General features: G+C 41.0%; 1 protein-coding gene across 2 annotated transcripts; it reads left to right on the forward strand.

Annotated features, from left to right (window-relative positions):
* The first annotated feature begins 362 nt into the window (after positions 1-362).
* gabrb2a (gamma-aminobutyric acid type A receptor subunit beta2a) lies at positions 363-10,659 on the forward strand. 2 transcript variants are annotated; one of them, XM_017039360.2, is made up of 6 exons: positions 488-739; positions 4,241-4,378; positions 4,600-4,752; positions 6,866-7,110; positions 7,583-7,723; positions 8,657-10,659. In XM_017039360.2, exons 1-6 carry the CDS (start codon positions 679-681, stop codon positions 9,011-9,013), a joined length of 1,095 nt encoding a protein of 364 aa, XP_016894849.1. In that variant the 5' UTR covers positions 488-678; the 3' UTR covers positions 9,014-10,659. The 2 variants fall into 2 exon arrangements, with proteins under 2 accessions (XP_024918647.1, XP_016894849.1); XM_025062879.1 differs by lacking the exon at positions 7,583-7,723 and having other exon boundaries at positions 363-739.
* Positions 10,660-12,253: the final 1,594 nt, after the last annotated feature.

Consider the following 12,253-nt stretch of genomic DNA (forward strand, 5'->3'; position numbering starts at 1 on the left):
AGTAGTAGTAGTAGTAGTAGTAGTAGTAGTAGTAGTAGTAGTAGTAGTAGTAGTAGTAGTAGTAGTAGTAGTAGTAGTAGTAGTAGTAGTAGTAGTAGTAGTAGTAGTAGTAGTAAGTGTGTGTTGTCCCTGTGTGTGAAGCGCTCTGACGTGACTGTCACACTCGGGGAATCTGCTGTAAATTACTGAATAATTGAGTCGAGGTCAAACTCTCTTCTCATTTAATCAACACCAGGTTGAAAATGAGACATAAAAAAAAAGTGACACCATCGCTCTCATCTGACTCCTGTCAGACAAATTGTGTTATGAACACATTTACATAACATTGACCTGGCAATCTGGACTCGGAATTTACATACTAAAAACACACACGTCATATGAAATGATATCTTCCTTTCCTTTGACGTCTGTTGTTCTTGTGTATGATGAAGAAGCAGCACAAACTTCAAATATTAAATATTAAAATCACACAATTACACAATGTCTCACCTGAGAGGAATCAGCTCTGGGTGTAGTGCTGAAATCAGGCCTTTTCTCTAGGACGTTTTAGGCATCACTGTCTTCACTGAGCCTTTGTTGTTGGTTTATCTGAGTCTTATCTGAGTCCTTGGATGAACTGGTAAATTTGTTTTTTTTTATGCCCTCTCTGTCCGCAGGATCACCACCACTGCAGCCTGTATGATGGACCTGCGTCGCTATCCACTGGATGAACAGAACTGCACCCTGGAGATTGAAAGCTGTGAGTACGGTGGTGGCGGTGGTGTCTCTGAGAGTCCGGTTCTCAGGCGTAGACATGAAGTTGAACAGTTCTGGGTGCGTACCTGCGGCTCTGCAGTCTGCCCATCCAGTGCTGACAGAACGTAGACGGAATGTTGATAAGGCTGCGCTTAAAATGCTGAGAAAGGCCTGATGAGACGCGCAGAGATTCACATCAAGAAGAGGAACATCACTAATGGCTCACTGACTGATAACATCCAGCCTAATTAATTCAGCTCCATCTGCAAAGGCTTCCTAAGCAATAGAGAGGAGCCTGCGTGATTAGTTCCCATGCACTGGAGAAATTCATTATTTGCCCCGGCAAAATATTTTTTAATGGGGCATTTCCCAGTTTAGGGCATAACTTATACTGTGGTGGTAAAAAACAACACATGTCCAACAGGCCAGTTTGTATTTGATACAGAACAAATTATAGGTCTGGAAACATTATTCACTTATACAATATCCTAAACTTTATTGACATCTCAGGTTCAGAAGTTACCACTTAAAAAATCCTATCCATTCAACTTGTGTTGCTTCCCAACAATTGTAAAAAAAAAAACACAGGAAAGTGAAGTGTCGTCTCTTCTTCTGCTGGGCTGTCGTCAGTTAGTCTATTGGTTACTTTTCTCCTTTGTTTGGGGGGGGGCATTTTAGCTGATGTATGTATAAGTATACGTCATAGAACCAGCCGATCTACTAGAAAATGTGGTACACATTCAAAAGTTACGACAGTATTTTAGCTAGATATACACTACTGCTGTGGCGCCCCCTGATGGAGGCACAAGCCCAACGTAATACTTTCTACTCCTTGCACATCCTCAGAGTGAAAGCCTGTGTTTCTGTGGCTCAATTAGTTTGTTTCACGTTGAGTTTGTAGTTGAAATGATCTTGTGTTCTTGGCTGGAGGGACAGAAGACGAACAGGAGAAAACCACAGTCCTCTGAGGGTTTAGTCTGGGTCCCTGAAGACATCTTTATGGTGCTGCGATGTGGTGTTGGGTTGACTCTTTCTGTGTTTGATCACACTATCGCCAGCAGCGTTCAGCAGTTAAAAAACAACAACAAAAAAATTGTAGGTCAAAATCACCTCTAATTACTGCCTTATTTTCCCTCATCTCTTTCCATAGTTTCTTTTGGGGTTTTTTAAAAAAAGCTTTTTATGTTTTTTTTCTCTCTCTCTCTCTTGGTCTTGAGCTTTTGTTCCTCCCTCCCGCCTCCCCCCCTCAGAGACACCCCCTGAGACACACATACACACATCGCTCCAGTTTTGTTCTCCTATGGATTAACTGGCAGTGGTTGTAACACTGAAACCACTTCATGCCAGAACGTGATCTTTTATTCAGACTAATAGGCCTGGAGAAACTCACACTTTCCTTAATAAACTCGATGCATTTTTAACAGACACCGTCTTTAAAAGCCAATCTCCTCTGATATCTGATCCACTGCTGACTCGAGACGCTGGACAATCACTGACTTCTACGTCGATACCAAAGAACTATTTCCTACGCTGCTACTACTGATCAGTAGCTATTAGGTTTTATATAGCAACGTTTAATAGCAGTAATTATCAACTGGTGTCCCACGGGACAAATCTTTCCCGCAAAATGATCCTTTCCGGCCCAATACTAGATTCCAAAAGTATATTGTGTGGTTCCCACTATTATCGCAACTGAAACAAACAACAACTGAGACTTAAGTAATAATCCGATATTCCAACCATTTATTAAAAAAAAATGTCATATCATTTTATTTTATTTTTTGTGTTGGTCCCCCAAGGTAATAATCCGATATTCCAACCATTTATTAAAAAAAATGTCATTTTATTTTATTTTTCGTGTTGGTCCCCCAAGGTGTCCAAAAAAATTCTGTCCCTCCGACAAATGTAGTTGGTGACCCCTGTTTTATAGGCTTTCATTCCGTCAAGAAACTTTCAAAACTTTCCCCCAAAAAATCCAGCTATTGTAACTTCAAGTACAGAACAACAATCATTTCTTCTGGTAGTAAATCAGTTTACACCAACAGGACGCTGTATGTGGGATGTTTGTTTGTCTGGTTCTATATAAAACCTGTAACCTCCTGGTCACCTCAATTAGTGCAGAGTCCACTGTGGTGACGTCTTGAAGTACAGCCCAGTTCAATTTATTCTTTTTTTTTTTTTTTTTTTTTTGCATGGGGACCATCATGAGAGTGTGTTTTATGGCCTGAACGTTAACTGTGCTGTCATTTTGTAGCTCCATTAGTTCTGGACCATTGATGACACTGTAATACATTAGTGCACTGATCCTGAACTGTCATGGAAGTCCTACAGGAGTGATGCCAAGAGAAGGCAAGAAGTGCTTAAAGACAAGAGAAGCAGTCGGGGAAAAAAATGCCTGCAGGATTTTTACCTTTAAATAAACCCAGGATATTTATTACTCCCCTGTAAAATACTGTGTTTATTTTGTATATGGAAGAAACGCAACTGCAGGATGAACTGCATTCTATTTGTCTGGATTTTCTTCTTCTACTGCTTTCTATTTGTCTGGATTTTCTTCTTTTTTTTTGTTGTTGTTACATCAGAGACCAGAGTCTAAGACACTAGAGACGACTGACTGCAGGTGCAGCAGTTCTATTTCATGTGCACCATGTGTGCATCATGCTCCAAAACTCTGATATTGTTTATCGGGTCACTGCATGCAGCAGTATGTGCCAACCATCAGCCCAGACTCTAACTACTCTGTTAGAGCTGGTGAACGTGTTTTTATTACACACTAAATACGTTGTTACTTTCAGAGGTACTGTGTGTGTCTACAGTTTGTACATGTAGCGTTCGTATTGAATGACTGTCAACCACACTGAGTGCTTCTTCACATTCAAGCCAGCAACACAGATCGTTAGCCCAATAATTAGATCGCAAACTGCTAGTAGGTCACAGGGAAAGTGCTGAAAGATCACGAGCAATTAGAAAAAAAGAAAAGTGAAAACATAAACATCATTCTATAGTATGTAGTAATGACCATATAAGGTAAGTCTGTTCACTTTATATGAGTAAATATATGTCACATTAAACAATATACACATCATTTTAGCCTGGTCATTTGGACTTTAGCTCCCACCCCAAAAAAGTGTGGACACCCCTGATTAAAAGTCATCTTTCACTTTAACATATGCCCATAAAAATAGGACTGTTGTGAGGCTGCAAACTGTGAAATAACTACTTTGTACAATTTGTTTACCTTTGACTATTTTTAAAAAATATATCTAAATAAAAACCATTACATGGTAAGTAAAACCATTCAGCAGTGAACAAATACATCTGAATCATATACGTTAAACTGGAATTCTTATTTTCTGCTCTGTTCCTCCGTCTTTGAGTGGGTTAGCTTTATTCATGGCGAGCGCCACTTAGATCCACTATAACTCACTATAATACATTAGAAGGCATTAGTGGGCGATGATAACATCTCGCTCTAAGTGTCCTGGCTTTGGTTTCTCCTCTGCAGATGGCTACACCACTGATGATATTGAGTTTTACTGGCGAGGTGGCGACGGAGCCGTGTCTGGAGTCGACAGAATAGAACTGCCACAGTTCTCCATCGTGGACTACAAGCTCATCTCCAAGAACGTGGTCTTCTCCACAGGTAATTACCGGGAGGTCGACTGAAGTTAAACTACCCCAGATTACGAGGGGAATAATTTTTAATGATGATCATTTCATATAGGGAATAACTGTACACATAAAAAGACACCAGGAGTGTGGATAAATATAACATGCTTCCAGGTGTCAAAGAAAATAGCTTTCTGTGGGTGTCACTGAGGAAATGACGCCTATTTCTATCCTACTTCTCTGTGCCTCCTTAAGGTTCCTACCCCCGCCTGTCCCTCAGCTTCAAGCTGAAGAGGAACATTGGTTACTTCATCCTGCAGACGTACATGCCTTCCATCCTGATTACCATCCTCTCCTGGGTCTCTTTCTGGATCAACTACGATGCCTCGGCTGCCAGGGTGGCGCTCGGTAGGTTTGTTTTACCTCTGCTCAACAGTGACCATGGGAAATAAACCAGAGCTAAATGATAACAGACCATAAAAGAGGCCATTTTAAACACAACAGGCCGCTCACACTCACACTGGCGCCGCGTCCATATGTTACTGCGTGTCAGGAGCCTGACTCTCACTTTTGCCTCTTTATTTTCCCAGCAGTCACTTTGTTCTCATTAGCCATTTGCACGTGAGTGATAGCAGTGTGTGATAGGCCGCCCGGCTGAATGTGTGTTGTCCAGAGACGATGATATGTGTGACTCATGCAGAGCGGGAAGCACTGCCGCGCGACCTTGAATCGTGCCGTCTTTCCCTTTGTCCGTCCGTCCGTCCATCCGTCTCTCATTGGCCAGAGAGGCCTGTCCAGAAAGATAGAGTCCAATTTACGTACAGTGTGTACTGCAAAACATCTGACATATCAACAAAGACAAAAGAGGACGAATAAATTGTTAATATTTTAAGATCTCGAAGTGTTTATGACCTGATCTGCTGTAATGTGGCAGAGCAGAAGTCTCTTTAAAAACAAGGCTATGAAATATAACTGAGATTAAATGAATACAAGCTGTAAATGCTGCCAGAACAGAGCAAAAGTCATAAAAAAAATATAATTTAATTTATAATGTTTTATTTTCTCCAATTCTGTCCAACAGTTAGTGTTTGAATATAAGGATTTAATGTACTGTATATATTTGCTGCAGCTGAATGTACCTCAAAATACAATATATTTTATATCCTTTATTTATCAGTTATGTTTTTATCCTGTGACCTCAAAATCTCATCTTCCAACTTGGCTTGGGTTGCTGGCTCTAACAGATCCACCGACACTCTGCAGCGACTAAAACACATTCCGTGTTTTTATGTCCGATGTCAAAGTGCGGCTGACGCTGTAATGTGATGTCACAAAGCTTCCACCGGTGATAAACTTGGGTCTTACAGAGCAGAGCGGCGACAAACGACTTTAAGCCTTATGTGTGTCGTTGCTGCTGCACACCATTTGTTTTCTGAAGTGGGACACGTACGGGTTGGATCCCCAGATGGTGCATTTGGAGAGTGACGTGATTCAAAGCGTCCAGAGGACCAGCGCCGCCAGTGGGAGATGACGCTCCACGTGGCGGCGGCGGCAGCAGCAGCAGTGCTACAGTCGACGCAGGGTTATTTATAATCCGTGTGAATTTGACCAAATGCAGATTGTGCAAACAGAATGACTAATGTATCAAACACAATGTATGCACGTAAAAAAAAAAACAGGTGAAATGTGCTGTGACTAACGGCAGATGTTTTCACTGTCACTCTGCATTTTATAGACTGCCATCAGTTTGGCTACGACAAAGTCGTGAACATCACATTTACATCTACTCTTCTCTGTACCCCTACCAAGTACCCTAACCCTTATTCTAATCTCAAAAGGTTCCTAGATCAGGACAGGATCAGTCATTTGGTAGAACAGCGCCACATAGATCAGGGGTCTATGTACTGTAGTGTGTACTGCATGCTCATACAGTAGCAGTTTACCCTCGAACAGTCAACGCAGTCATGACCTGTGTGTGTGACTGTCAGATGGTGTTTCACAGAAAATGAGTGTGAGCCAGTTTTCCATGTCACACTTCAGTGATGTCACTGTCTTCTTCTGTGAGGTTTTCAGCAGCAGTGCGGGCAACAAGTAGCATCTTGTGTTTTTCTTGTTAAATCCCAGCTTAGACAGACAGACAGACAGACAGACAGACAGATGGACAGACAGACTTTTTTTGATCCTAGGGTGGGAAATTACAGTAAAACATTTACTTTCTTGTTGTAATTCTACATATTTCTGTACTATCATTGCAGTATACACTGCACTTTTGGCTTCATTTGAATAATCCAGCAGCTCTTGATGAATTTTATTTAGACTTAATTGATAGAAATTGCTCTTCTATTGTTAAAGGTTGCCGACCACTTACATGAAATAAAGAAGCAAAACCAGCAACAATTACTGATATCAGCGTAACTTTGAATTTGACAAATGATACGTGTGTGATGTGATTTTAGAGAATTCTACCAGGTAACTGAAAACTTTAACTTTTCTTTGTACAAATGCCTGTGCCGATCTCCAGGAATCACCACGGTGCTGACCATGACCACCATCAACACCCACTTGCGAGAGACGCTGCCAAAGATCCCCTATGTTAAGGCTATTGACATGTACCTGATGGGCTGCTTTGTCTTTGTCTTCCTGGCCCTGCTGGAGTACGCCTTCGTCAACTACATCTTCTTCGGTCATGGGCCTCAGCGCCAGAAGAAGGCTGCTGAGAAAGCAGCCACGGCCAATAATGAGAAGCAGAGGTCCGACCCCAACAAGGTAAGTCGGCGGAGAAACTTTCCTCAGGAAATGTCTGTGCTGTCCACTAATGTCTTTTTGTCTGTTTGTTTGTTTATGTGGCAGGAAGTAACTTCTCGCACTGTCAATGTCCGTGTGATGCTGTGACTAGTGTTCGATGACCTATGTCAGCAAATCTACTCATGATCAAGCTCTCCCTTTCTCACGGGTTTAGCCATTTGTATCAACTTTATTACACGCGTTCCTAAAGAGGGAATGCAGAAACAAAGACTGGCCTTTTTTTTTTTTCTTTTTTCTTTTTTTTTACTCTATCTTCATATTTCTGTGTCTCTCAAAGGGCAAGGCACCTGGGAAAAATTCTCTTCCATTAAACCTGATTCAGCCACTAAAGTTACAGGAACGACAGCGACGTTAAAATAAAGCACCCCTTCATTCTGAGTGTGGCAAGCTACGATTTCCCCAAAGTAACAGTGCTGATTTTGTATGCTTGCAGTGGCTGGTGGGGAATGTAGTTCAGAGAGATGATGCTCTGTATGCCAGAATGAAACAGAGGGAAATTGACGCGTATGACTCGATGTGGGATCCCATCTTTGTGGACGATGCTGCTTTAGGACTAGGCGAGCAAAGAAATAAGGTACTGGAGGTTTTGAAAATCAAAACTAATATTGTCATGAATCTGAATCAACTCAGATCAGAGGAAAATGCTGTAGTTTTTTTGTGCATTTCTTTGATTTTTTTTCCCCATAGATTTTTAGGCAGTTTTGATCATCACTCCCACCATTGTGTTTTTCCCTTTCTTGGTTTACTCTTCATGCATTTTCCTGACAAACATGGCTCAGTAGTTTGATTTCTACTGGTGTTATTTACCACCTTTATAAGCTGTGTATTTAGATTCATGGAACCCCATGAATGTAGAAACCAAAGAATAAACACTATATAATCTTTGAACATTATTGAGGTTGGAATTTTATCCAGTGTAAGAGGCAACTGATGGTTTTTAAAAAAAATAAAGACCAACTTTTAATTGGAGAGGGACAGAGATTTCTGTTTACTAAGTGGCTCGGTTTTTATTCTTCAGAAGTCAGACTATGGATGAAGAAATCTTGATCCGAATCCACTTCCCACAACCGTCCTCCCTGACCTGCTCTGAACCCTTTTAGCCTCTCCTTCATTGCAAAAGTCCTTACAGTTTTTCCTCCTCACACATTTTCCTTTCTTTGCTTTATTTTTTCCTCTTTTTATTTTATATTTTATATTCAGTTTGACTTGTGAATTGTCAGAATTTTGACTAAACTCTGGTTGAAATTCTGAGATGGCAATGAAGAATCAGTCCGTGGAGTGTGTTGCACTCCTTCAGGACTCTGATCTCATACTTCACTCAGGTTTCTAACAGCAGACAATCAATGATTTTCTGTTAATTATTCTTCATGTAAGTAACAGTTTTGGACTCATTTACATTGACCATTCTAGCACCTCATCCAACTGTCAGACTAGACAAAGAGTTTCATTTCGTCAGGGATTGTCGTTGGCAGTAACTTCTCATAACTCCACATGTCTTTATATCCAGATGACTCCTGATGACAACATCCACTTCAGCACTTTGGAAATGAAGAATGAGATGGGTGGTGCTGGGGATCTGTCCAGGGGTCTGGGAGCACCCGGAGACCCCCGTAACACCATGCTGGCCTACGATAGCTCCACGCTGCAGTATCGCCGGGCGGCCATGGCCCGTCAGAACTATGGCCACAGCGCCTTGGAGCGCCACGCCCAGAAGAAGTCCCGCCTACGGAGACGGGCCTCCCAGCTCAAGGTCAACATCCCAGACCTGCCCGACGTGAACTCTATCGACAAGTGGTCCAGGATGATTTTCCCCACCGTCTTCTCCTTCTTCAACGTGGTCTACTGGCTCTACTACGTCCACTAAACCCAGCCGCGTCTGGGCATGGCCATTTGAAGGAGTGGGGGTGGGGGTTGGGAGGGAGTGTATTAGGAGGCAGGAGTTTTAAAGGGGACTTGAGAGAAGTCAGGAAAGAGGAGGTGAGGGTTGATGTGAGATGAACAGTGCACCAACAGTTTGGGCTGGTTCATTTGAGAGGAGGAGAATTACAAAGACTTTTTGGATGAACTGCAGCAGCACCCAAACACTTCAGTACAGCAGTGACTCTTTCAGAAAATGGGAAACACCTTCAAATGACTGGGAGACTTTCAACACGAAGAGGAAGTTTAAAAAGAGACAAAAAAACGGTGCCTGTTACAGGATTTCAATATATCACTAATATTTGTCATTAGTAGCTTACTCTCTGTGGATCAAATATTTATGCTTGTGTTTGCATATACTTTAAGGATTTGTTTTCTTCGGTATCTATTTACTTTGTAGCTGAGCTGTCTGCATCCAGGAAAGCTTTATAAATGATTTTAAAGGGGTCATCCTCGATAGTCTATTTTCCTATAATTACTGTATATCCCTCAACATCCTTTTAAGAGCATGCTTATGTTTGATTTCAGTTGCACCTCAGTCACAATAATAACAGAGTGCAAAGCGTTTTCATTTTCCTACTAGTTAAGGTTAGTCTGTCTTCAACTCTCATTCTGGCAGCTTTGGCTCTGCACAGCATCTCCAATGAATGAATGGAGTGACGGAAAGTTGGACAGCAGGGGGCGCTCTATTCTGCAAACACGTATGTGGCGCTCTCGCGGCGCCAATGCCGGACAGAAAACCTCTTCCTCGGTGTTGTACGTCCCGTCCCGTTAATTTATTATTGTTTATGTATTTATTTATTTTGAGGTGAAAATTTCCGACTCCTTTGTTCTTTGAATTATTGTTTGAGGAGCTTCCGAGACCAAGAATGGCTTTACCTTGACTTGACTGGGTGTAAGAAATTTGCCGATTGTTGAGCTGAGTTTCATTGCATCCAGAGTTGCTGCATAAACCTGCTAATCCACAATCATTAGTATCAGTAGATATGAATGATAGAAATATGACGCGTTTCCATTGTGACTAGGTTTCTGTTCTACAAAAGCTGTAGATAGACATGAATCATATTTAAAGAAAAAGAGATAATTCATTTTTATAGACCAATACTCACATTATTGTGTAAATATTATGAATTTATTCTCATTAAATGGTTCTCTGTTGTTGTTTTTGCGGATGAATTACGGATCAAATGTTCCATCAAACAAACAAACAAAAAAAAAAATAATAACAATAATAATGCCGAGAGCTATTTAACAAAGGGAAAAAAAAAAAAGAAAACACAATTCACAACTTTGCTGACTCTGTACTTTTGGGACTTTTCTCTCTTTACTTTCTTTTTAATGGACTCTAAAAGCATACACTTGCTGAAACTAAAGCACTTCCAGACACCACTGACTCTTGGGTCAATGTTTTGTTCTCCTTAAAACAACTTAACAAAGACCCCGATATCCAGGCATATTTTGTATAAAGTTTCTGTAAATTCCAATTGTAATATTTCATAATGACTGTAAATATCTTGTGTAATGATTGTCAGCAAATATGAAGATGTATCTAAATTCAATTAAAATTCAATTCAGCCTATCACTTAAATAACAGAGACTGTGAGTGGCAGTTTCATGTGTTCAGTGTGAATGTGAGGCTGATTACTCCGCAGCTCCTGACTGGTTGAGTGTCTGAATCAGTGTGTTCACAACCGAACGTTATGTACAGTAGAACGTGGAGATGGCAGCTGGGTTACGAGTGGCTGCGTTCTGCATGGAAATTTGTTTCCCATAGGAGTAGAGATGAGATGGACTTGGCTCTGGAGTCCGAGCAGGGCTCCGATCTGGCCCTGGCATCGGGACACATTAACACCAAGAGTCCAAGATTTTCTGTGGTTTGTTTGGCTACGGGCTCACAAAGGCACCGCTGCCAGAAAACACAGCAAAAGATAATTCCAAAATGAAAGAAAAACACCAACCCGTCTCTCGTTCAGTCTTTAACTCCACAACTTCGCTCCGCATTACATTTACTTCCTGTCCTGACCGCTGTAACAGCCTTTAAATGGATGCCATTAAATATTTGATGGTGCAAAACATTGAATATTTAATATTTCAGGAGTAATTTTGTTCTTGGGGGAACAAATGTGCAGTTAATGTTAGATTTAAATGAGGCAGACAAAGAACGGAGCGGAAACACGTGCACTGAGGATGTTTTGTTACTCTGGAGTTATCTGATGAATTCAAAAGACGGGGACGTAACAAGGTCGCACAAATGGTTTATTTCTGCCTCAGACGCAGACAATCTGGAATAACATGCAGCTGACTTCACTCATGAATCTCTCAACATGTAAATTATGATGAAAAGTCATTAGTGTCGCTGCGGTTTCTCATATATTTATGTGTATGCATGTCTCTGCATGTAACGTTCAGAGAATCTCAGATTTATTTCTGTACATTAATACAAGCAAATGGAGAGAGTTAATGAGTTAAATTTAAAATTCAGCCGGAACCAGTGTTCTGGTTTGGGTTTTTTTTTTTTCAGTAGACACAGTTGTCTTTTTGGGCAGAGACTTAAAAAATTAAAGTTACTGCACTGCACCAAATTATTATTCACCTAATTTTTATAGAGACAGTTGAAAAGGCATCTGTTACAAAGAAGAGATCCTGCTGTTCAAGGTCAGCTGTCTCTGTTTGGCCAAATGCTACAACTACTTTAAATGACCCTGTGCTGTAAATGAGGTGGTAATACAGCAAGAAGTTGTACCAAAGAACTCTATGCATCAGTAATGAGCCAATTTACAATGTTTAGCTTGAGAAAACAGATGTTATCCTAATACTGTGTGGTAAACATGATTAGGGCTCATTAGACTCTTTCTCATTTCCTGCTTTAAAAAAAAACAGCGTTAGTGTGTTTTCATGTTAGTGGAGGAACGGCAGATGCTTTCACTCTGTACAGTTTCCATGTCACTGACGTAATCAAGAATGTAGTTTCTGTTTATGTATAATTCTGGACTAGAATTAGGGTCAGATAAGAGTTAAGACAGGCTTGAAAATAGACATGTATTTGCTATAGTTAAGGTTAGGGTGAAAGGTTAGGGATTGCATTATATCTACTCAGAAAACACAAAAACAGGCGCGTGTGTATGTGTGCATGTGGGTGTATTTTTGGTGCATGTGTGGACTCACAGCTGCACCAATGTGCACTCCG

This window comes from Cynoglossus semilaevis, chromosome 15, assembly GCF_000523025.1.
Source record: "Cynoglossus semilaevis isolate Cse_v1.0 chromosome 15, Cse_v1.0, whole genome shotgun sequence".
In the NCBI taxonomy this organism is placed as follows: domain Eukaryota; kingdom Metazoa; phylum Chordata; class Actinopteri; order Pleuronectiformes; family Cynoglossidae; genus Cynoglossus; species Cynoglossus semilaevis.

Excerpts from the sequence above, each read along its gene's own strand:
- gabrb2a (XM_017039360.2), top strand. The coding sequence starts at position 679 with ATGATGGACCTGCGTCGCTATCCACTGGATGAACAGAACTGCACCCTG. Across the intron at positions 4,753-6,865 it reads GGCTGCCAGGGTGGCGCTCG|GAATCACCACGGTGCTGACC; the intron begins GTAGGTTTGTTT and ends GCCGATCTCCAG. Across the intron at positions 7,724-8,656 it reads TAGGCGAGCAAAGAAATAAG|ATGACTCCTGATGACAACAT; the intron begins GTACTGGAGGTT and ends CTTTATATCCAG.